At 38.4% G+C, this 24,531-nt stretch overlaps 1 protein-coding gene across 2 annotated transcripts in view; it reads right to left on the reverse strand.

Annotated features, from left to right (window-relative positions):
* The window catches only part of FRY (FRY microtubule binding protein), a 248,217-nt gene that overhangs the window by 125,156 nt on the left and 98,530 nt on the right, over positions 1-24,531 (reverse strand). For both annotated transcript variants that reach the window (XM_068984472.1, XM_068984473.1), the window contains exons 8-16: positions 23,824-23,992; positions 21,158-21,250; positions 20,964-21,062; positions 18,809-18,910; positions 9,423-9,526; positions 8,831-8,939; positions 6,876-6,962; positions 2,178-2,349; positions 623-755 (exon numbers count right to left, since the gene is read on the reverse strand). In XM_068984472.1, the coding sequence (XP_068840573.1) occupies positions 623-755; positions 2,178-2,349; positions 6,876-6,962; positions 8,831-8,939; positions 9,423-9,526; positions 18,809-18,910; positions 20,964-21,062; positions 21,158-21,250; positions 23,824-23,992 (1,068 nt within the window). The remainder of the gene's footprint in view (positions 1-622; positions 756-2,177; positions 2,350-6,875; positions 6,963-8,830; positions 8,940-9,422; positions 9,527-18,808; positions 18,911-20,963; positions 21,063-21,157; positions 21,251-23,823; positions 23,993-24,531) is intronic.

Here is a 24,531-nt window from a genome sequence, read left to right on the forward strand (position 1 = left end):
GTGTTGCTCTAGCACATGGGCTTGGGAGCAAAACATCACTTCTGAAAACCGTGGACCAGAAAAAGTCTTGGGCCCATTTTCTAACTTACTGACCTAATGATACTTGAAATATAGCCAAAAAAGATCAATCTTGGATTTCACTTTACTTTTACAGTTAACCAAAGATTATCAAACTATGTTTTTAATATCCCTAACACTTCTTTAAAGGAAATCAACCCTGAATATTCATATATTCCTTGGAAGGATTGATGCTGAAGTTGAAGCTCCAATACTCTGGCCACCTGATTCAAAGAGCTGACTCACTGGAAAAGACTCTGATGCTGGGAAAGGTTAAAGGCAAAAGGAAGAGGGTGGCAGAGGATGAGATGGTTGGATGACATTACCCACTCAAATGACATGAATATGAGCAAACTCCAGGAGACAGTGAAGGACAGGGAAGCCTGGAGTGCTGCAGCCCAGAGGGTGGCAGAGCCAGACATGACTTAACCGCTGAATAACAACACTTCTTAGAGCTGACTCTAATAAGATGAGAACGATATACAAATTAAAGGAGAAAGATCTCTGCTGGTGCCTTTTGGCTCATTAATCCTTCACTGAAAACTTAGTCCTCATTTATACTCACGTGATCATGTCTTCGGGTTCTTTGTTTAACATCTGGACGTTAGTCAGCATCATACACCTTCCTACTTCTTTATCAAGGTGCCTTAAAATGTTGTCCACAGCTTTTCGTACTTGAGAGTAATATAATGACATGCCTGAAAAATATGCATTATAGTAACATATTTGACCGAATCTATCAAAGAGTAAAATTCCCAGTTTATTTATCCTTGGTGATGTATTTTTTTATTGAAGACTTTCTGTGAGTCAATGAGTTCTTGGAGAAGAGTCTAATTCTGCTGATTAGACCAACCTATTTAGCAGAGTTTAATTCTAATTCTAATCTTTTATCTGCAGGATTCTTAGCATAGCGCCCTCATGTAGTGGGTGTTACCCAAAGAATCATTTAAATTTAACACATAGGAAATCCAATTCTTCAAAGGCAAATATTTTCGAGAAGAGTTAAAGTAAAAAAGGAAACAAAGTTCCATGCTGGAATTTTCATGTTTTTGCTTAGTATAAAAAAAAAATCACCATGATGAGTGATTATCTGAATCAAAGGTAGTAAAAGACAATGCTCATTTGGGGTTAGAATTCTAATAACTTTATATTATAAATATAAATATAATTATATTTTCCCCAAAATAAACATTTTTTTTAGTAACAGTAATAAAATGGCTTCACATTATAAATTTTTAAATGAAGGAAGATGATTTCAGTGATATTATTTTTATCACTCTCAGCAGAGTGGAAGGCAAATGTGTATAGAATATGCATTTCATATATGTATATACATTTTCTATATTTATGTATATAATAAAAATGTAAATTGCTTTGCATTCAAAATTTGTGCTTTAATGAAATAATTAGTAATGATTATTTCTGATGTATTAAAAATTTTTGAACTCATTTAACCATTTCATAACTAAAGAGAAATATTTTAAAGAAAAAAGTTTCCTCATATGTTTCCTCCAGGTCTTTGGAATCAAGGAACTGTCTTAACAAGTTTGAAGCATGTTTGTAAATTCATAAACTCAGTAAAAAAGGAAACAAATGCAAAAAGTTATCTCTTTGAGGTAAGATAGTTAAATTAAAAAGAAAATAATCTTATGTAGGCTAAACCCAAAATATACCCTGGCAGATATGGGGTTTGGCATGTTTAAAACACAGATTAAACTAATTTTACTGAAAAAAAAAAAGGAACCATAAAAATGGATGCAGGAATGAATAAGTGAATGAATATATTTTTATGGTTGCTTTATAAACAGGATTCTCTACCAAAGGACACAGATATCTTAGAAATTTACTGTAAACTGCAGATAATCAATATTAGAAGTTTAAAAAGACCAAACTTAAATAAAAATCTAACATTTAAACAACAAAATGTTTAACAGGAAGTTCCAAAAAGTTTAAAGGGCAGTAAAACAAACCACAGACTGAATCAAAACAATTAATATTGAAATGTCTCATCAGCTACTTTTATGAATATTTTTTAAAAGTATATCTCACTAAGGGTGAGTATCTATTGGTCATTTTAAAGGCTTAATAAAACCCAGCGTGAACACATCTTTGAAACCCACCTATCATTTTGGCTTCCTCTTCAGTTAGTGTCTTACTCAGATACGTTTTCTTCACCCTCAGTGTGTTTCCTGAAGGGAGAACAGCCCCGGTAACCGGCATGGGAGGTTCTCCATCTTTCTGCTGCAAGCTGTCGGCTATGACCAAGAACGCCCTTAAGCCAATATTCATTCTCTGTTAGGAGACAACATGTTCATGATGAAGAGAAAGACCCAATTACTGTCGTGAAATCAGACCAGCAGTCCTTCAGAGAAGTTAAGCATGGCTTGCCATCTAGATCAGAGTGGGAAAGTCATTTAAACGTCACAAGAGTTGAGGCCAAACCTGAGAGAATAAAGGGACATGAATGTGAGCAAGCTCCAGGAGATGGTGAAGGACAGAGAAGCCTGGCGTGCTGCAATCCATGGGTTCGCAAAGAGTCGGACACGACTGAGCGACTGAACAACAAGGAAGTAAAATTAAACTTCTGACGCTTTTGTTGCTGCGTCACAAGGAAACAGCTGGGAAGACTGTCACCAAACTTGCAGGGCGTGTTAAGAGATGAGCAGACTCATTCTCTTTGGGGGATCCTGGGTGCACCTCAAAGGGACAAGAGGCCACCCTCTGGAGCTGCTTCAGTAAGGTAAACTGAGGTCAACAGAAGTCTCTTCTGTCTCCTGGAAGGAGACACGTTAATTCACGATGACTGGATGAAAAAAAACAACAACAAAAACGGAGTTCTAACTGTGAATCACAGAAATAAGAGTTGTCTGCTCTGAACTGCAGGTTGCAGACTTTGGCATCACAAAGGCTGGTGAATTTGAAAATAAATTTAAAGTATTCAAAGTCATAGAACCTGTTACTAATAACAACACAAAAGCTTATAAGAAGAAATGTCCTTCTGGGCCAGGTCACTATCTTCCTCAGTCTCAGGTAATGGCTCCAAAAGATGACGCAGTAAGATAGTTGCTTCCAGCAGCAATCATCTTAAAAGGTCAGAAGGTACTAAAACATCTGTTCTTCCTTTAATAGCCACGTGTAAACATTTACACTTATTATTTTCAAACCACATCAAGTTAATAAGTTCCCTAAGTAGACTACTCCCTAATGCAGAAAATAATTAACAGAAGTAACACTGACAACCTAATTACAATTTATTGAATTCTTAAAGTATATCCAGAACTGCACATTAACGCTCATCTTTAAAACAGCCATGCAAGGAAGGTATGATTATTCTTATTTTTCAGGTGAGTAAACTGAGGACCACGTAACTAGTAGGTGGGAAGCTAAAGATCCAAGTTGAGTTTGCCTGGATCACCCATTCTGTAGTACATGATTACACATACTTATAAGATGAAGCAATACTTAGAGTTTTATTATTTATTTTAAAGATTTATTTCTCTGTGGCTGCACTGGCTCTCTGTTGCTGCACACAGGTTGACTGTAGTCATAGCCAGTGGAGGCCACTCTCTAGTTGTGCCATGTGGGCTTAGCTGTCCTGTGATATGTGAGATCTTCCCAGATCAGGGATTGAACCACTCTGTCCCCTGCATTGGCAGGTGGACTCTTTATCACTGAGCCATCAGGGAAGCTCTGACTTCTAGTTTTAAACTATTAATTCAAGATTCAAGGAGTAGGGAGATTTTAAGCAGGATGTGGTAAACATTTCTCTGGCCCATTCATACCCAATACAGTGTGTATTTTATGATTTTTATGGCCTTCACTAATATTCTCTCTCCATTTTCTAATATGAACAAGTATTAATTAAAAAATTGACTGTATATTAAAATTCATTAGTTCCCTCATTTATTTCAGTAGTTCTTTCTGAAATGTTCTCCAGGCTTGTGGATTTTTTTTTTTCAAGATGCAGCAATCATTTGGATGAGGAAATACAACATTTAGTTCAGGAGATGCAGTACCCATAGGATGACCGTGAGTTGAAATAAATGATCAAGCCATTATCTGCAAGTGGATTATCCGATTTGTGAGCCATCCGGCCAGTTCTCTTAGTTTTCCTTTCCTCTGAATAGTATCAAGGACAGAAGTAAGCTGGAATAGTTTAAGAAGTATATTTTTAACTTAATTTCAAAAATAATTTCTTCTCATGTTTTATATAACTCTGTATCATGCCTCTCCTATTATCCATCTGGTCTTAAGAAATTACTTAACTTTCTCAAGGCCAAGTCTCAGGTTCCTTTCTGTAGAATGAGAATACTAATACCAATTGATCATATAGGGCTATGGTAAAAATTAATGCTGGAAAAGTTCCTACTAGCAAATATATTGTAGGCAAGAATCTTCACTGTTTTCCTATTGAAGTCAAGTTTACTGAGATATAATCACATGTAGTAAAATGCACTCCTTTTCTAGAGTTCTTCCAATTTTGAGAAACATAGTCCGCCAACTATCATCATCACAGTCAAGATGAAAAATATTTCCATCATCCCCTAAAGTCCCTCTACATATCTTTAAACTCAGTCCTCTCCTCCAACCCCAGCACTTTACTATCAGTGTCTAATTTCGGTCTATAATTTTGCCGTTTTTAGAATACGATATTAACAGAGGCAAACAGACACAACCTTTCGTGTCTTGCTTATTTCGCTTAGTGTAATGCTTTTGAGGTGCTGCTGCAGTATCAATAGTTTGCTCCTTTTTGTGGCTGAATAGTACTCCATTGTATTGATGATTCATAATTTCCTTAGACATCTACCAGCTGTTGAACAGGAGTGGCTTTCCTGTTTTTAGTCATCATGAATAAAGCTCCTATAAATATTCATACAAACCTTTATGGATATAGGTTTTAATTTCTCTTGGATAAATACCTTGGAATGGAGCTGCTGGATCAAATGCCAAGTGTATGTTTAAACTTATAAGAAATTACCAAACTTTTCTAAAGTGGTTGTACCATTTTGAATTCTCACTAAAACAGTATCAAGTTCCAATTGCTCTGTATTCTTAGCACATCTCACTTTAGTTTTGACTTGCATTTCTCTAATGATTTACGATGTTGAACATCTTTTCATGGGCTTACCAGTCATATGTATCTCTTCTTTGGTCAAGAGGCTTTTCATTTTGCCCATACGAAAGACTGTTATTACTGAGTTATGACAGTTCATATATATTTTGGATAGAAGAGTTTGTCATTATATGTTTTGCAAATATTTTCTCCCAGTCTTTGGCTCTATGCTTCAGAAAACATCATCTTTTAAAGTGCATACTTTATTTTGATGATGGCCAATTTATCAACTTTTTCTTCCATAGTTTATAATTTTTGTATGCAAAGAAATTTCTGCCTACTCAACATCACAAAGATTTTGTTTCATGTTTTCTTCTCGAAGATTTCTGATATAGGATTTCACATTTAGGCTTATGATTTAATTTTTGCTGATAGGGCAAATTATGGGTTGAAGTTCATTATGTTGCAAATGATTGCCCAACTGTTTAGCACCATTTATTAGAAAGACTATCCTGGGATTCCCTGGCTGTCCAGCATTTAGGACTCTGTGCTTCCACGCAGGGGGCCTGGGTCTGATCCCTAGTTGGGAATCTAAGCTATATGTCACAGTCAAAAAGAAAAAAAAAAAAGACCATCTTTTATCCATTGAAAAGCTTGGAACTGCTGTCTCTAGGCATGAGAAGACTCTTTAGTCAGTGGGTCATGGGCCTCATTTCAGCCAAAATGCCCTGAATTTACACTGGCTTTGCCACCCCCCCGCCCCCACTGGCCTACTGACTCTGGCAGCAGCTATTGTGGACCCCTGTAATGTTATTAAAAACTAGACAAACTCCTATTTGGGCCTTGTTGGGCTCAAGGTGCTGCTCAATCTCAGCACCAAGAAGAGCAATCAGGGTTTGTGAGAGGAAGCAAGAGGGTACAGGGAGGCTCGGTTCCCTTTGCTGCTAACCAGCTGCCTGTTCTGAGCCTCTGGGCTCTGGGCCTCCTTCCTCACTGACATGATGAAGGAGCCAGACGATATCACAATGACGACAGGAACAATCTTTTAAAAAAATTTTATGGTGTGCAATGTCTTACAGCTACTAAAGGTGGAAGAGCTGGTGGCAAGCAGTAAATTCAGCTCTGCTGACTTCTGGTTCAGTGTTCTCTCTACAATCTCATAGGTACGAGGCTGCAAAGAGGCCGCTTGCCAGGCATATTTCTCTTGGCTAACCAGTCTTTTTCGAGGTCCAAAACTGAGTGTGCTTTCATTTGCATAGGCAGTCCCTCCCCTTGCCACACTCTAGGAAGTACATCATATCCATTATACACTCATTTCCATGACCTTCCTGGCCCTTGAACTATGATGCTGCCACAGAATCAAATACGCAAACATTAACTAATTTCACTGTATTTTAGTATTTTATCATTGCATGCATTGATTCTTCTCTGCTTCATCACTTCCCAAAGCTCTTCAATTTGCTAACCTGCATCAAAATAAATTATAAGTACTGACTTTTCTAAAATAAACCACCAGACTTAGAGTGACAAATTACCTTTTGGAGCAAGGTTTACTTCCTTCTGCAAGAAGAGAAGATGATATGATATCAACCTTTAACCATTCTAAGTTTATTCACCCAAAAATCTTACTTCTGAAATTCCACCAGCTGTACTGTTTTTGTCAAATACAATGGACAGAAAACAATAGGAGACTTTTTGGAGAAGATGGCCTTCACTCCACTCCCCAAGATTGCAAAGTGAAGGCATGCAGAAGGGTCATTCTTACCTCTGGATTGAGACTGAAAGCTTTTGCTGGTTTTCCCACACAAAGGAAATCAAAAATGATTTCTTTCATTGCAAAATCTAAACGTTCCTATAGTGAAAAAGAGAAAACAAACAAAGTGTTAAAATACTCACTTAACATGAAAATGTCTGTTTTCATCACATGCACCCAACAGGTGGCTGCTGAAAGAAGAGAGGTCCTGCTTCATTTCATGCATCACAGAGAATCCCTGGTGGAAATCCAGGTCCATCTGAACCTTTGGTTCAGTTGTCATGGGATGTGTGGAGATGTTCTCATTCTATAATATATGAAATTAGACCCTAATACACGGAATGACTAAAAATCAAAACATGACAAACCAAAACATTCTGAGTGTCTGGGCTTATCCACACTACAAACTCCTCCTCCTAGTCCTGCAAATGTTGGCAACTTCTTAAAACTCAGTTTAAAAACATAGTTTTTAAAATACCCCTACAAAATGATCATTTTCTTCTGTTATCTAACATTTCCAATCCTTTGGCTTATAAGAGACAATCCTGCAAGGGAAATGAATAATCAACAAATGACACATTAAGGTCACTTAAATGAGAACATTTAAGCCAGATTCTAATAATTTGAGGCAGTGACTACTAAGATCTGTCATCTTCATTTTAAACAACCTATTTCAGAATAATCAAAGCACGTTCTCAGCCACATGATAACGTAGAAAAGTTCTGTTAATTCATCTGCCTGCAAAGCAGCGGATGAATTAATGTCCTTAATGGAGTAATGTCCTTTCCCTAAGTACAAATATTACAGAAGCATTTCATTATACTAAACACACAGAGAGATATCATATATTAAATTACCTATAAAGTAGCAATAGAACCTTATGTCTTTATATCAACATCAATTACACGTCAACAGTTTTTTCACATTTGTTATTTCCCTTTATCCCCACAACATTCTGAGGGATACTAGGCAAGCATTCCTATTCACATTTTACAAATAAAGACACTTAGAATGAAGATGTTCCAGGACTTCTTTAGGGTATAGAGCTGGCTCATGATTTCCTACGTGGTGGTAGTGGTAAAGAACCTGCCTGCCAATGCAGGAAATGCAAGAGATGTGGGTTCAGTTCTGGGTTGGGAAGATCCCCTGGAGAAGGGCATGGCAACTCACTCCAGTATTCTTGCCTGAGAATCCCATGGACAGATGGAGCCTGACAGGGTACAATCCACAGGGTCATAAAGAGTCAGATATGACCGAAATAACTTAGCACTCATGCATGCTAGCTCATGGCAGAGGGCAGACTGTAATGAAAGACTTTTCACGCTTCTCCATAAATCACAAGGAAGTCAAAGTGGGGATAAAACCATTTACACACAATGTTTTAAAAAATAGAAGTCCTGGGTCTAAATAGTAAACTAACATTAAATGTTTAATATTATTGGACCCAGTTCTTAACTAATAGTATGTGTAAAGTGCTTAGAACAGCTCTTGGCTTGATATTAGCTTGATAAATGCTACTATTCATGTTACATTTTTCTTTTTCACAGGGTGAAAGTTAGAGCATTATGATTTACTCATCCAAGTTCAATAACTGTCATCTTCTGATTTCCTGCAAACATCAGACTCAGTTTCCTCCTAACTTGTGGAATCTAGAGCAGAGAAGCAGGAAAAAACAGAGTCAAGGGGTCAAGAGACTCTTTTGCTAATAGTCTCTGTGACCTTAGGTGAGTCACTTAAAACCTGTCTCTTAGTTCCTTCGTTTGTCAAATGCTGAAAACACTTGGCACACCATGCCACAATTTGTTTTGAAGCAAAAAAATAAGCTATGTGTGAAAACACTTGCAAAATCACTCTGAAAAGTCTATACATGTAAGATATTATTTTAGACTCTTGGTCTGTTAGTAATTCCTAAGAAGGAGGTGGCTACTTAAAGGCAATTAGAAGACTCCCAGAAGCATCTCCATTACCTGGGCGATGAACTGGATGATTTTCACAAAGATGTTGAGAGGCATATCCCTTGGCACCACACCACGGGACCCTTTGGGGAAAAGTGTTGTGATGATGGTTATAAGACGGCTGAAAGATAAGGGGGGAAAAAAAAGAGAAAACAAGCACGATTGGCTGAGCTCCAGTACTTTAAGGGAAAATGGTAGATGCTTCATCTTATCTAAGTATCAGAGAGAATTCAGAAAAAGAAAACAAACCACTTCATTTCTTTTCCATTAGCATAATTACTCTATGAAAAGTTTCTCTGGAAAACTAAGGGCAGCTGGAAAATTATAGCCATTTCCTTTGTTAAAGCGTCAAATGTAACCCTGACACGGAACTTGGCAATCCTGGTAGAGACTGGGGTTTCTATAATGGCTGCTGAGCTAATGTCTAAGGAAAGCCTGAAAATGTCCAAAGGACTTAGATCTTTTAGAAGCTGTCAGCTTTGAACAGCTTCTAGTTTGGTTAGGGTGGGTAGCAATGAAACAAAACAGCCTCTTCATTGGCTGAGTGAAGTGGTTACCATTACCTTAGTGATGGGATTACCATGAACCCAAGCCAGCTCCTTACCTCTGAGTAGCTGTGTTGCTTTCACATTTAATTCGGATCATGTAAACCCAGAGTAATCTGTACAGAGATTCCAGTGCAACTCGAGCCATCTTGGGGTCTTTATTCTATATCAGAAACCAAGATATAAGATTGCAGATTAAATGGTATGACATCACTCTTCACTTTCTTAGAGGTCTTTTGCTTTTATGTTACTCCTCTTCCCTGTTCATCTATTCATCTTGTCATAACCATTTTTGCTGTTCTATTCTTAGTGTAGATAATTCGGGTCCTGATTTTTGAAGATTTCATAACTGCTTAGATAAAATCTAGGATAAGTTTACCTTTAAGCTACTTGCTGAATAAAGATGAGTCACATAAATAAATTGGATGGAAAAGACTATAGGGAGTAGCTTTTTAGATTTAGGAAAGATAGATTTCTTATGCCAAAACAGTTTTAAAATAACTGTGATCATTATAAAATTTGAAATTTCTATTAAAAAGTTTGAAGTTTCCATATGCATTTTGGTCTCATTCTGGCTTTTTTCTTCTATTAATCTAAATGAATAAAATGATAAAATATCATTTTAATTTTTGAGGCCTTATGATGTGTTTTATTATCTAGTATGGCCTATCTTCCGACATCGACTGTTCTTTTTCTTTTTAAGGGTTTTCTCATATATTCCTCTATGTTTATTCTTCCAAATAAACTTTATAACTACTTTTCTAGCTCCGGGAAAAAAAAAAGTCCCAACTTTTTAGAAGCATACATTTACACATAAAGGATTTTTTTTTAATCTTTTAGTAAAACAAGTGATAAAACTTAAAATTTGTTGCATGTCTTAGATACATACAGGAACTTTAAACCAGTAAAGTTGCATTTAAAATAGTCTATCATTTTAAAATGTCAGGAATTCTAATTATCCTTCCTCCAGACCAGCAAAGGTCTCTAACATGCTTACACACTAGTTTAAAGCAGCCTCTAGACACACACTGCCCAGGTTTAAATCCATCCTCACTCTAATTTATGAGTGGTATGGCCAACCTCTGGGACCCTCCATAACCTCTCTGGGCCTGATCTTCCCTGTCTGTGAAATGATGCTAACCCTCCCTCCCTCCTAGGACTGTTAAGAGAACTAAATGAGCTAGTGCACAAAGGGAATTTAGTTCCTGCCCACAGTAACTATTATTATACACAAGACACAGGTCCAGCAGCAAAGGAGATGTAGTCCCTGACTTCAGGAAGCTGCCGTTCTAGTGGGAATATCTCCACCTTTGTGAGTTTCTCTTTCCTTATAAAAGTATCTCTGATGCTGGGAAAGATTGAAGGCAGGAAGAGAAGGGGATGACAGTGGATGAGATGATTGGATTGCATCACTGACTCAATGGACATGAGTTTGAGCAAGCTCCGGGAGATGGCAAAGAACAGGGAAGCCTGGTGTGCTGCAGCTCATAGGGTCACAAAGAGTCGGACACGACTGAGCAACTGAACGACAAATCTTAATGTTTGCATAGTGTTTCATTCAAAATTTTCTCTCAGGCCTTATCTCACACTGTGAGTCATCACCCAGTAGAGCAAGTTATCATCTAACTTTCACTGACCAGCTTAACTAAACTCTCCAGTTTCAATGATTTGCATCACTGTCTTCTGTTCAACTTCTCTTACACTTTTTTCCTGTCCCTCTACCCACAATTATCTTTTTGATGCATCTTATTGTGACTGATGTTCTTTCATTCTTAAGAATACATTTGAGACAGTCTACTTTTGCTCCGATAGAGACCAAAGAGCAAAGTGGCTGACTTCAGGTTTTGCTTTGTTTTACCCGTGTTTTCCTGTACTGGTAATTGATTTTTAGCATTCCGAGATGATGTGACTGGTCACCGCAGTTCCCTCCTAACATGATTTCCCTGCCTTCTCTTCCATTCTCAGCACTATCAGATGATATTCTTAAACTGCAACCGGGACTGTTTACTCCCCCCTGCATTTCAAGTTCTGAAGTGGCTTCTCAGCACCTCCTGGACAATGTCCAAATTCCATGATGTGGTGCCACAGGGGCCTCTGGTGACCTGGCTCCCCCATCCCTACCTCCTGCCTTCGCCTGCCTCTGGTGTGCTCTGTGCTGTTACATCCCTTCTGCAATTCATCGAATGCCTGGAATGCCTTCCTGCCCTTTTCCTACTTAGAAAATTCCTACTCCCCAGCAAGATTCATTAGGTGTCACTCCTCATTCCATTCCACTGCCCCTCCGCTCCTTCCTCCGCCCTGGGGAGATTACCAGGGGCTCCTGCTGTCTGTCTTCTAGAATGTTGTTCTCCTGTATGTTTCCTACCAGACTGTGAGCTCCAGGACTTCTGGGTTGTTCACTGTTGTGCCCTCAGTGAGTGCCATACAGCAGGTTACTGGTACATAATTTAAAAAAGAAACTGTGGGAGGAGGGTTTGGGGGAAGATGGGTACATGTATATGTATGGCTGAGTCCCTTCACTGTTCACCTGAAACTACCATAACATTGTTAATTGGCTATACCCCAAAACAAAATAAAAATGTTAAAGTCTGGAGAAAAAAGGCAAATTGAGTAGTAGCTGAACAACCTGATGCATAAGCAAAATTTCTTCATATAGGAACTAAAGGCAACCCTTAGTACATAGCTGAAGCTAATCAACATGATACCATATTACTAAATATCTCACACTTGTATCACATTTTGCTATTTCAAAAGTAATTTTAAAGCCCATGACATCAACTGGGAGGATTCTGTCTTTGACAGAAGTCAAATCACTGGCTCAGGTCTTCAAGTCTGTAAATGGCAGCTGGGATAGGAGCTGACTTCTGCTCCAGCAAAGACTATTTTCTCAGAAACTGGAACGTGCATGTTACAGAATACCCACTGTATCAGGCATTGTTGTCAAAGTTGTATGTATAGTAACTCTTTTTAATTCTCAGCACAACCTACAAAGTAGATACTGCTACTGTGTCCTTTTAAGGATGAGGGAGTCAGGACCCAGACGAGCTAATAAGTGACAGAACCAGAATTAAAACCCAGGCAATCTGGCCCCAGAGTCTTCAAATTATGAATGATTTCAGTTTAAGATTCTATGAAGGCTGCTCAAATATACTACTGGCAACGACTAGATTGTACTCTGCTTGAAGATAGGACTTCTTCACTGCCATCATATTCCAACAGCAGCTAACATACAAGGACTTACTATATCGTCTCAGGATGCTGACATTTTTAACCTATGTATCAAACCACTGACCTCTGTGTCAAAGATCTCTACTCCAAGACTGAAAGACTATTCTCTTCTTCCATTGGTATATGCTTCTCAATTAACTAACCAATAATTTCTTTATAGCAGAGCTGAGGTTACATTGATAAAACCGTTCAAGAAATGAGTAGGTTTCAGAGTGGATCTTCCAGACTTTACATGACATGTCAGTCTGCCCAATCCCAATCCCAGTCTGCCCAAACCTTCTTTAAACTTTAATCTTTTGACTTAGCTAAAGCGACTCAGTGTTAACAGTAATAAGTAATAAATAAATCACTGATAACTTGGCTGGTGATAGGGTCATTGGATAGACCAATGTTTCCCATGATCCACAAGTTGACCACTTGCACCCAGTCACCCAGACTTCTTTGAACTCATTATACTTAAAACTCTTCTAGTTCTCTCTTCCATTGTAAGTAAAGGGACTTAAGTAAACCTGTTGATTTCTGCTATAAGTCAGTGCCTATCCCAGTCAACACCTTCCTTCTTTTTGGCATTTCCTTTTGATACCTGAATCAAATTCCTTTGATCATAATTCAATCTTTTTGATGACTGTATTATCCAAATGACATTATGTGCTATAGTTTAGGATAACCTCTAAAATTACCATACCAACAATTTACAGAGATTATTTTTTATATTCACTGGCTGAATAAAACAGGCATTTAAAGTAAGTAACACACCTATCATCTGCTCACTAATTTTCTGACCCACTGTGTTCTATTAGAATTTATAAATTCCACTTTGAAATGTGCCTTTGATGGATCTAAAACATAGATGAGATTTTCTCAAGTTTATAGAAATAAAGTTATATTAAAACAAAATAACTACTTCTTGAAAACTATTTTAAATAGCTAATACTGTACTATTTAAACGTCGTATTTACCAAGAGGAGAGTAGTTGTTTTTAATAGGACCATACATTTTAATGCATTCAGACAATGCCTGTGGAATCCTTAATATATTAATCAATGCTTCCCCTTTGTAAAATAAAGATATCATTAATACCCTTATATTTACATGAAAAGTTAAAAGCACTCCTTTAATTTCATTGTGATTACTACACATGAAGATATATGAAGTGCTCAAAATAAGATTCGTCAAAAAAATTAATGGCAGCCAAACTTTGATATTCTTAATGGCAATCAAAAGACCTTTCTTGTCCCCTCCCCTCCCTGCACCATTCTGAATGTGTGATTCTCTATCATTACGTTCCATTTGATTTTCTTCATAGCAGTTAGCACCACCTGAAGTTTTTGTCCTTATCTGTTTAATTGTTTCCGGTCTGTCTCCTCCACTGAATTACAAGGTCTAAGAGGACTGCGAGCGTCACTATCTCATTCATCACTTATTCCCAGCACCTGGAACACTGCCTGGTACATTTCTGGCGAAGAACTGATGACCAGCTGACTAAGTGAATGCATTCTAGTCCTAGTGCAAACAGGGACTGAAATGAAAAGAGAAATCTTTTTAATTCTGTACTTTGGTTTCTAGGACTTTGAAGCTGTGCTGACTAATGCATAACCTTCAGATGATACACCTTCAATATTTCTGAGCAGTTTAAATACAGCAGTCTGTACATGTCAATCCCAAACTTCCTAACTGTCCTGCCTTTCCCTCATCCTCCCCCACTGGTCCTACTGGAGAGCGAAGGGGAACTCTGCTCAACGTTATGTAACAGCCTGGATGGGAGAGGAGTTTGAGGGAGAATGGATACATGTATATACATGGCTGAGTCCCTTTACTGTCCCCCTGAAATTATCATAACATTTTTAATTAGCTATACTCCAATATAAAAAGAAAAGTTAAAAAAATATTGCCATCTGAGAAAAATTTCTGGAAAAAACATAAATAATAACATGAAAGCATATGGGGAATTCAGTGCAGGCTATGATACTGTCATGATAATCCATGACATACATTTAAAGGCCCTACTGCTGGCCTGGCTCATAACTAATCTCCAATTAATGAGACCTCTTCTTGTTATTAGCTATATTGTATAAATAAATTTCTTAACTTTTGAGGTTTCTTTTCTTTGTAATAAAGAAGACTTCACTGGTTTTAATATTTATTAATTATTGTAAGAAAAAGAAAATGTAAAGGTTCTTCCAATTATATCCATTTTCAAGGACAAGAACCTTGCACATACTTATTATGAACTCTTAATTTCAATTAAAAAAGCTATTAATAAACGGGGATTCATGACAAAATATGAAAGCACTATTAAATCAAGTTTTTATTTTTATTTTTTAAATCAAGTTTTAAAAACATATTTCCCTTTTTCAGAATTAGATATACTAGGGTATACAGGAAGGGAATGTAGCAATTTTTAACAGCTCAGTATATTCAAATTCTGACGTAAAATTCATAAAAGCATAAAGTATTGGTCCTCACTGATCAGAAGTTCCTGAAAGATGTCAAGGTCATGGTGAGAAGGTGTAATAAATTTCTCACCACTTTACAAGGGCAGGTTGCTAACACATGGTTGACCGAGTTAACAAGTGTAAATAAAGACTTCACGTTTGTGTTACCGAAGCAGCCTGCTCCTGACAGACTAACACTGAGGATAAACCAGGGCCCTGACATTAAATGAGCGCTGAATCTGAGACCTTGTTTACTTTAATAGCAGATTTTTCATGCTCATACACATTTCTACTCTGCCCTGTGTCACGCTGCCACCTTGACAACTCTCCCCGGCAGAACACATCAAAGGCGGCTACCAAGTTCAACACGCAGGGGGCAAACACTGGGTTCATTATACCTGAGCATGTGTAGGGGGTAGGGGGCGGCAAGAAGGGACAGTGAACAGAGGAAAGAGCTGGACTGGAGGTCCTTTTTGAAATGATATGGTTGGCTCTAAACCCCACAAAATACTGAAGCCATTCAAGACAAAGTGTGCTCCTGAAACCATGTTAGCTTTTCCTCGGGTATTTCTTGAGGACTCTTGAGGAGGTCTGGAAGGTTTTCTGTATATTAATGCCATTTTAAATGGTCCCATTTAATCCTTACTGGGTTGAGTTCTAAAAACATGGGCTACAATTTTATTTCAACTGTAGCTCATCAATGATTTTCTATACCTTTTACCCCTGAGGAGGTGAATTTTGACCATTTACTACCCATAAAGTGAAGTATCATTGCCTTTCCTTTGCCCAGTAACTACCTGTTTCATGCTTCACTGGGCACCTGACATGTAGAAATGGCACAGGTGTCTCCTCACTCCCAGCTTTTACGTCCCTCATCTGCCACATGCGTTTTGAAACTTCATTACACCCCCCCCCCCATTGAAACACCAAGCTCTTCAAGAACAGGCACCCTAGATCTAGTTTTTATATAACTGACTTTCCTATCTTCCCCATTTCGAGCACCTTTCTGATCTTATTGCTTTCCCCATTGGGAAATCCTGACGCTTGAAATAGTCACACGGGGAAACATCATCAGTATGCAGCCCTTCTCTCAAGGGCTGTGTGTAACTCTTACTAAGTCTTTTTGGTGGCCTTCCACCAGACCTTCACATAGTATTCCAAGTGTAAAGCAATTAAAATAGCTAACTAATGTGAACCTACTGTATAAAACAAGGAATGCTACTCAGGGCTCAGAGGTGACCAAAATGGGAAGGAGAGCTAAAAAAGAGGGGATATATGTATATGTATAGCTGGTTCACTCTGCTGTACAGTAGAAATTAACACAACATTGTATAACAACCATGCTTCAATAAAAAATTTTTTAAGTGGCTGATTTTATACTTAAATATAAAGCAATTAAGTTCAAAGTAAGATTATGCTTCTGTATTTCAAAAGCAATTCTGGACACAAAAAAATGTTGGTCTTTTGGGCCACAATAGCAAATGTTAGTGCAAAACACTATTTTGACACGAACTAAAATTCATCACAAACATTTGGCACAAAAAATACAGAAAACTGAACATTCTTAATCAAGTCTCTCTCTTTTTTTTGAACAAAATGACCTTTTTCTTTATGTAAAATGTAGAAGAAAAAAACATGTTTAACTAGAATAACTGAATAACATAAAAGTGGATGAAGTAACAACAAAAAATGACATTAAGCTGTGTGTTAGAGGCATATGACAGATGGATAACTCCCTGAATAAAACATCTGAAAGTGGCCATTATATAATAGTTGATATCCTGAAAAGCACTTTGTTTTCCAGAATTCTTAAAGGCTTAATTCTATATCCACTGCTATTATATTTCCCTGCCAATTTGAAGAAAATAAATGATTCTAATCTTGGATTTCACAATCAGCTTTCAGAGCCAGTACCTAGCTACTGCTTCAAACAGCTCCAATGCAGATTACTGTGTCATGATGGTAAATGCCAAAATAATATCATTAATCTTAACCACTTCATTAAATTAAAGTGTCTTAAAATAAAAAAGATAAGACAGCATGTACAAGCACATACAGGATTTTATAACTAAATATATTTTAAAAATTCTGAAGAAGCATTACAATTATAAAAGGAATTCAATATCATTGGACACAAGGGAGAACAGTTATGATAATTAGGTGCTATTTGCACTTATATTAGACATGGGGTTCACTTAGTTGACTTTTATCAACAGGTTACTAAAACTTAAAATCTGTTCACCATATTCAAGTTTTAAGGCAATTTAAAAGCTAATCATTATTGCTGTTTTAACTCTAAGTTCCTCAGTTTCAGGGTCTTCCCAGGTGACTCAGTAGTAAAGAATCTGCCTGCCAATTCAGGAGCTGCTGCTGCTGCTGCTAAATCGCTCTGTTGTGTCTGACTCTGTGCGACCTCATGGACTGTAGCCCACCAGGCTCTATCCATGGGATTCTCCAAGCAAGAATACTGGAATGGGCTGCCATTTCCTTCTCCAGTTAATGCAGGAGACTTCGGTTCAATCCCTGGGTCAAAGAGATCCCCTGGATGAGAGCACAGAGACCTACTCCAGTATTCTTCCCTGGGAAATCCCAGGACAATCCCATGGACAGAGGAGCCTGGTGGGCACATAGTCCATGGGGTTGCAAAAAGTCAGACATAACTGGGCAACTGAACATGCATGCCTCGGTTTCAGGGACCATGCCTTGGTTCCTCCCATCACCCAGCACCTGAACAGCCATTGTTCAGTGAGCACCTAGGATTAATAACTGAATATCATGTGGCTTGAATAGAATACCTTCAAATAATCACAAATAACAGGGACAGGAAATAAGTGCTTTCTGTTAGTAGGTCAATCCTCCCTTGCAAACCCCTCCGCAAATAATGGGCTGACCCAAAAGTTCATTCAGATTTTTCCACAACATTTTACAGAAACTCCAAACGAACTTTTTGGCCAACTTAATGTTTTCCTAGCCTGGAATGAGTCAGAGGGAGGCTGGAGGAGGTTTGGGTGAGCTTCTGAAATCATTTCACCTGCTTCTGTCAGGGAAGTGTGACCTCCTCTTTTTTCAGTCATTTAAAGCCTGACCATAGATGCATATGGGCTTCTCAGGAGGCACTAGTTGTAAACAATCTGTCTGCCAATGCAGGAGATGCAAGAGATGTGGGTTCGATCCCTGGGTCAGGAAGATCCTCCAGAGAAGGAAATGGTAACCTGCTCTAGCATTCTTTTTTTTAAATTTATTTAATTGGAGGATAATTACTTTACAATATTGTGACAGTTTTTGCCATATATCAATATGAATTGGCCATAGATATATATGTGTCCCCTCCATCCTGACCCCTCCAGTATTCTTGCCTGGGAAATTCCATGGACAGAGGAGCCTGGCAGGTTACAGTCCATGGGGTCGCAGAGTTGACACAACTGAGCACAGCTGCATACACATAGATGCATACAAAGGGGCATTTAATTCTACCTTTTGAGTGATCCTTACAAGATTTTACAACACTGTAAATCAACTGTACTTCAATAAAAAAATAAACATTTTGAAAAAAATTTAAAAGATTCCCCCCTCAAATTTGACATGATTTCTCTTATCCCCAGTCACCTTCTACAATGGACTATATTTATAAAGGAAAACGCTCATTAATACTTTTTTCATTATTCCAATAGTATAGGATCATTTCCCCCGCAAACCTCAGGAGTCACTCTTAGGAGCTCACACCAGCCTCAGACGCATAATATGTTTTCCTAAGGGAGTTTTTCGAGCTGACAAATACTCACTTTAAGGTTGGATAAGCAGTTGTTGAGGAAAACGTGCCACCTGTTCAGGAATAGCTGCTTCTGGCTGACGCAGAGCAGACAGGTCACCAGTGGGTACAAGGCCTGAAGAGAGAGAAGAGGAGGCCACAGGATGATGTAATTGCAACCACTCAGGTAACACAGGCTCTCTGAAACCACCGTTCATCTGTCTAGCTCCCCCGTGTGCCGTATGGGCCAGGCTCTGTAATACACTCACGCCCAACAGGTGCCTCGAGGAGGTGGGCATTTTGCAAGTATTTCTGAGAAGGATGGAAATGGAATACTCTGGAGTTGTGTATAGGATTGGTCTTCCCTAGTGGCTCAGTGGTAAAGAATCTGCTTCCCAATGCAGGAGAGGTGGGTTTGATCCCTGGGTCGGGAAGATCCCCTGGAGAAGGAAATGACAACCACTCCAGTATTTCTGCCTGACAGTTCCCACGGACAGAGGAGCCTGGCAGGCTTCAGTCCATAGGGTTGCAGTTAGATGTGACTTAGTGACTAAACAGAAACAACAATGTACAGAGTAGACTGAGTTTCATGGATCATAAATAGAAATCTGATTCACTGATTTAGTCCTCCCTTATGAATTTATAAAACAATCATAGATCACTCTCAATCCTCTGGAAAAAAAAAAGGAGGAAGGCACACTGATTTTGAAAATGTTTCTGTTTCTTTTGCTCATAAACATCTATTAGTTTGTCCCTGTCTTAGAGGTAGGTGTATATATTTTCTTTTGCATGCAATCTTCCTGTAATTAAGGAAGATTCCTCAAAGAAATGTTATTGCCCTGGTAAACTCCACCAAGACAAATTTAACCGCAGGAGGAATTTGCTTACAACCGAATAAACAGAGGTGCTACTGTGGTTTTCCTGCTTAACTGGGCAGGTTTCCCGTAGCAACTGGAGAAGACAGAAAAGCTGGCGGGTGGTTTTTACAGTATACATGCAGAACTCTCTGCCATTTTGCTGAACCAGATAGTATATACCTTAATGGCTCCCCGAAAACAAGGGCTAGTGAAGATTTAAACAAAAATATAACTGGTTTATCCATTAACTTGAATTAGCAAAAATCTATTGCCACAGTGAGATTCAGTGCTTAACATTCCATAAACTTGCTTTTTTTTTTTTAATTAACTTAGTTTTAAAGTGATGCTGAACTACCACTATCATTGAGAACAACTCTAATTACAGCTGGTAATTTAAACACAAAATACAGTCACAGAGTCCACAGAATGTAGACAAATGAACAAATCTGTCACCACTTCTAGCAAAGCAGCTCTGAGTACTTGCTCTGATAATGGTGGTAATGTTCATACTTTAAAGATTAACATAAACAATACTAGAAATCAGCAACCTAAGCAATCAGCTTCCTCTATACCATCGCAGGTACAGCTGGTCTACCACCTTCCACTTCATAAACTAGAGCTTTATTCACCACCCCAGACTTTGTACCACTCCCAGGCCCAACAGGTGTTGTGCAGAGGTGGGCATTTTGCAAGTGTTTCTGAGGACAATTGAGATGGACAATGGAGGAAAAAGGGTGATGTAATTTAAAAAACTTCTATGCTGCTTTTCAGCACAAAAGCATTCCCCAAGACTGTTCTCTCACCCTTCAGAGAATCTTTCCCATGGGCAACTCTCCATGTTCTAACTCCCTTTCCTGTCTGGTTCCATTTTGATTCTGAAAATCAGGATGGGAATTAGCCAGTGAAAGTTCCTTGGGCTTGAGAAGAGAAACTTTCGTTAGCGTCTTTAGCCTCCAGATTGGAAAAGGTACAAATTAAAATAAAAATTAAGTTAAACCAATCCTTGAACATAAATAGCAGAATCTTTAGGACTAGTAGGGTCCTTGAGGTAACATGGTCTAATTCCCTCCAGTTACCATGATTCAATCAATGTTTAATATTAGGTACCAGCTCCAAATGCTGAAATGCAGCCTCGCTGAGAATCCCATGGACAGAGGAGCCTGACAGGCTATAGTTCATTGAATCACAAGAGTTGGACATGACTTAGCGCTTTTTGAGAGAGCTGTAGGTAATTCTCCCATCTGCGGAACTCTTATGACTCTCAAACAGACTTCAGCCTAGGAATTTGGGTCACTGCAGTTTTGTGTTTTGAATTTTCTCATAGTTACTAACCAAAGAATGCTTCTTTCGAGAAGAAAGTTCCAGCGTGGTATCATACAGGCTTTCAACGAAGTTTCTGAGGCAGGGAACATTAACTTCATTTTTAACAGCCTGAAACAGAGATGCATATTCATATTATATTTAATGAAATTGCTGATTCTCTAATCCAATTTGAAAAGATTCTTTAAAATGAAAATGTAACTTACAGCAGCCACTGGGACAAGAATTTCAACAAACAGCCCAGCCAAGGCATGTTTGATATCTTTGTCTTTGACCTCAAGAAAGTAATGTGCACATTCCTGGGAAGCAGAGAGTCAAGGGAGGGAGAAAGATTGAAATGTGCACAGAAAATTGTAGGTAAACAAATTTAAGTCAACAGATCTTAATTCAGTAACACTCAATAACATCACATACACCATAATCTAATTTTAAAAACTCACTGGAGTCCAGCATTTATATTTAAGTTCACAATAGCCTCCAATGACATTTTACAGGGCTGGTTTTCTCACTCTCCCCCCTAATTTCTATCCCAAAATCATGATGCTGAAAGGACAAAGCATCTATAACCAGTAAGCAGGTGTTCATCCCCTGACTTACTGGTTGGTTCATTCATTTATTTCCAACAAATTGTTATTGACTAGCTACTATGTGGGGGGACCCTGAGTCCTTGAATAACCCACGAATACAGATCCCCAGAGAATGTAAACATGGGGAGAGACGCAGAAGACATTCAACTTGTTTTAGGCCCTGACAACCCTGGCCACAAAGATGTTTACTTGTTAGCCTTGACATTTTAGGTGTTTATTGTTCAGACAGTTTCATGAGCAAGTCTGGAATGCTTCCCTTTCCCACCTGGGACAAGGAAACCTTTGGAAGCATTCCTCCAGCAAGGAGGTCTTTGTCTGTGGACCCCTGACCCCAAAGGGTGCTTTTGGCTGTCTGGGGAATAATTTATTAGAAGAGTTGGCCTGTTTAGAATTCTGCCAGCCCCCTTCCCCTTCCTGACCTTTTGGGTCGTAACTTACTGTGGTCTTTTCCAGATGTAGCTTTCATGGAAGAATCCAAGGCTACAGGTACTTCTGATGACATGTAATATGTGTATCAACTATTACCACTTTTTTTCAGTCCACATTGAGACTATCAGCAGCAACAGTTACTCAAGTCCCCAGTATATGAATATCATACTAAGACCTCAGTCCAAGACAGGCATTGCTGGCATGCAAAGTCTTTGAGACTGTTTTCCCTATACAGAATGGGGCATTATGGATCCCAGAATTATGGTCCTTTTCCTATATTATTTTGCATACATACGTAAATATCATCTCAAATTGTGATGCACGTACACATATACATGAATCATTAGCATGAGAGAGAAAAAAATAGTATTTACTGAGTCCAAGAATGTCCAGAACCACCTTCCAAAGTGAGGGTCACTGTTACCACTCTGCAGGAAAGGTAAGTGAAGCTGGGAGGAGTTAGGTTGTGACTTGTCCAAGGTCACAAAACTGGTAAGGTCTGAAGCTTGAATTCCACAAGTTTGATATGGGCCTATATTCTTCTTTTTTTAAACAGCTTTATTGAATACAGTTCACATACCATGCAATTCACTCTTATAAAGTATATAACTTGATAGCTTTTAGTATATTCACAATTGTAAATCTTTCACCATGATCAATGTAGAACCTTTTCATTATCACAGAAGGAAACTTTGCACCCGTGAGCCGGAAGCCCAGCCCGCCCTAAGCACAGTCACCTCCTCCAGCCCAACACAACTAACCTATTTCCCGTCTCTGTGGGTTTGCCTCTCCTGGACATTGGCTATCAGGAATAATGCTTCTATGAACACTTACATTCAAGATTTTGTGTGGGCTTACATTTTCATTTCTCTAGGATATATACCTAGAATTGGAATTACTGGATTGATGATTGATGATTCTAGATTTAAATATTTGAGGAATTGCCAAACTGTTTTCAAAAGCTGCTTGTCTATTTTACATTCCCACCAGCAATGTATGAGGGTTACCACTTCTCTACAACCTCACCAACAGGTAACTTGCTGTCATTTGTCTTTCTGCTTATAGCCATCCTAGCAGATATGAAGTGGACCAACCTCCACTCATAACCCTGGTATTGAAATTCTTTATTAAGATTCCCACTAAATATAATTCACAGCACCATTAGAAAAAAAAATCCTTCAGATACTAAAGTTTTATGAAATCTAATACAGTTGTACACTCTGGGAAATCCTTATTAGCAATAATTCTTTAGTACAAAATGGTGAACACTGTGTCATGGACACCTAAACCTATATGGTTTAGTTGATTTTTACAGTAAGTATAAAAAAGATTTCATTACTTAAAGTTCTGATGCCTAGAAACGTTAACACTGCCAACTCAATGCTATTGATCTTAAAAAGTAAAAAATAAAGCCATATTTTATTAACAGAATATGCTACCAATGAGTGAAAAAAAGAAAAAAAAAATCTACAAATAAAATTCCACTGTACACCTACTCCAAAGATGATATGAGTTTAAAAATGAAATTATATGCCTGAAATTCTATTACTAGGTTATGAAACCCCCTTGCCGGGAATGCAGGAAACACAAGAGACATGGGTTCAATCCCTGGTTGGGGAATATCCCCTGGAGGAGGAAATGGCAACCCACTCCAGTATTCTTGTCCCAAAAACCCCATAGATAGAGGAGCTTGGTGGGCTGCAGTCCAAAGGGTTACAGGGAGTTGGACACTCTTAAGCAAATTAGCACATGAATTATTGAGAAAAAAATAGGAGGACTTTAGCGAACAGGTTCTCACCTTTCAGGTCAGTCACTCTTTGGAGGGAAGATGCACAAGTTCCCGCCCAAGACAGTACCTGCATAAACTGGAGAGAGGCCTCAAAGTCCTCCACTGGATACATCTTAATTCGAAAGAACTTCATCCCCATTATCAAGCTGATGATGCTTTGAACAATATATGGGCTCTGCTCTTTGTGCCGTAATTCTTTGAGCTCTGCCATAAATTTCTTCTTTACAGCAGGGAATCTAAGAAGAGGACAGGAGTGATTTGTCAAATGATGGGTAGGAATGTGAGGGAAACGCAGGCCTCCGACATCCAGGAGTGACAGCGCAATTGACGGGGACACGTTCCCAGCAGCTGAAGGACAGCGACGGGCATTCTGTAAAAGTCTTGATGTTTGGGATTTGGTAAGACTCCAGTCTTGTTTCTTCCCTCATTCTACCAGACGCTCAACGTCTCCTTCAAGCTAGGGAGAAGATGCAACGTTATTTAGAGCCCTTCAAAATGCTCCAGCTCTTAAATTGAGCATGATGAAAAGCTCCATTTCCTCCGGCTTAGCAATTATCTGGGTACTTACCGACCCCAAGGGCCTGAAGTATCCAATTGTGAACAGACGAGCAATAATATATTACAGGAGGCCAGGTATTTCTGACAACAACAGCAAATAATGCCAAGTCATATTTCTATATCCATTTACAAACTGTTCTGTTGTTCTTTCTTTTACAGTTTTAGGTTAGTGATTATTGAAAAAAATATTTTTAGGTTGAAGGAAAAATCTAGTAAT

Source organism: Capricornis sumatraensis, chromosome 12, assembly GCF_032405125.1.
Source record: "Capricornis sumatraensis isolate serow.1 chromosome 12, serow.2, whole genome shotgun sequence".
Classification (NCBI taxonomy): Eukaryota; Metazoa; Chordata; class Mammalia; order Artiodactyla; family Bovidae; genus Capricornis; species Capricornis sumatraensis.